Source organism: Aplysia californica, unplaced genomic scaffold (genome assembly GCF_000002075.1).
Source record: "Aplysia californica isolate F4 #8 unplaced genomic scaffold, AplCal3.0 scaffold00092, whole genome shotgun sequence".
NCBI classification, from domain to species: Eukaryota; Metazoa; Mollusca; class Gastropoda; order Aplysiida; family Aplysiidae; genus Aplysia; species Aplysia californica.
In genome coordinates this window covers 1,640,435-1,641,691 of record NW_004797362.1, presented here as the reverse complement: position 1 = coordinate 1,641,691, position 1,257 = coordinate 1,640,435, and the positions used below count along the sequence as shown (strand labels likewise).

Here is a 1,257-nt window from a genome sequence, read left to right as displayed (position 1 = left end):
TATGATGATGATGATGATGATGATGATGATGATGATGATGATGATGATGATGATGATGATGTATTTGCAAACAGGTTACTCACTGAGTATAGATTTGAGCTAGATCTAGGTCTTTCCGATACGAATGTCGCCCAATGATCTGAGAGAACATATCTCCTGTAGTGTGCCGGGGTCGAAAGCTCGGAAATGGCACGTTTCGTCTGATGTCCTGTGCCTGCCATCCGACCACAGTGGAGGCCGCAGTGTGCTTGCCCTCTATCCGGGGCATCGCTCCTTTGATTTGGTGGTACGAGGAGACTGGCTGTAGTTCGTCCGTCCGTCCGTCCGTTCGTTCGTTCGTTCGTTAGTTAGTTAGTTAGTTAGTTAGTTAGTTAGTTAGTTAGTTAGTTAGTTTAGTTAGTTAGTTAGTTAGTTAGTTTGCTAGTTAGCTAGTTAGTTATGTTATAATAGGTTGTTTTTTTCTTATTTTGATATCAATGAAAGTCAACTCGGCGGTGGTTCGGTTGAGAGAGGCAGACAGAAGGAGAAAAAAGAATATAAAGACCGAGCAAGACTCGCATACAGAAAGAGAGAGAGAGAGAGAGAGAGAGAGATGAGTGGATTGGAGGAGAAAACACGCAAGCATTCTTCCCGACCCAGATACACCCCCCTTTCCACTGCGTGTATACACTAAACTGACAGACAGACACACACACACACACACAAGCAAACACACACACACATATGCACATACAGGCGCGCGCACACACACAAACACATATTTAAACAAACACCCACACAACTCGATAGATAAAGCAAAATAAGGACATGGGGACTATCAACGACACAATTTAAAAAAAATGAAAATTGAAACATGAAAAATAGAACCCTGTGAAAACGAAACCTGATGATGAGATAAAGCGCAACGAAAGACGCTGTACTGTAACCCATCTATAGCGTCAGGCTTGGTTGGTTAGATTGGAGTTGGAGAGTTTGGTTTGATAGGTGTTTTACGGCACTTGCAACACTTCAGGTCACATAAATGCCAAAGATTAAAGTTACAAGAGAGTAACAAACATAAAAGAATAAGGATACCAAAGGACGACCATGGACCGATAGTGGGAGAAGAAGAAATTCATACCAGAGTACTACCTCCATAAGATAAACTATATTTAATTTTCTATAAATATGAATTGTATTTTTAAATGTTGTTATTACCGATATTATGATGATGATGATGATGATGATGATGATGATGATGATGATGATGATGATGAT

General features: G+C 40.4%; 1 protein-coding gene across 1 annotated transcript in view; it reads right to left on the bottom strand.

Annotated features, from left to right (window-relative positions):
* LOC101846064 overlaps positions 1-1,257 on the bottom strand; it is a gene marked incomplete in the record, with an annotated part of 10,160 nt that overhangs the window by 7,316 nt on the left and 1,587 nt on the right. The window contains 1 exon segment of the mRNA XM_013080606.2: positions 84-301. Coding sequence (XP_012936060.1) covers positions 84-268 — 185 coding nt within the window.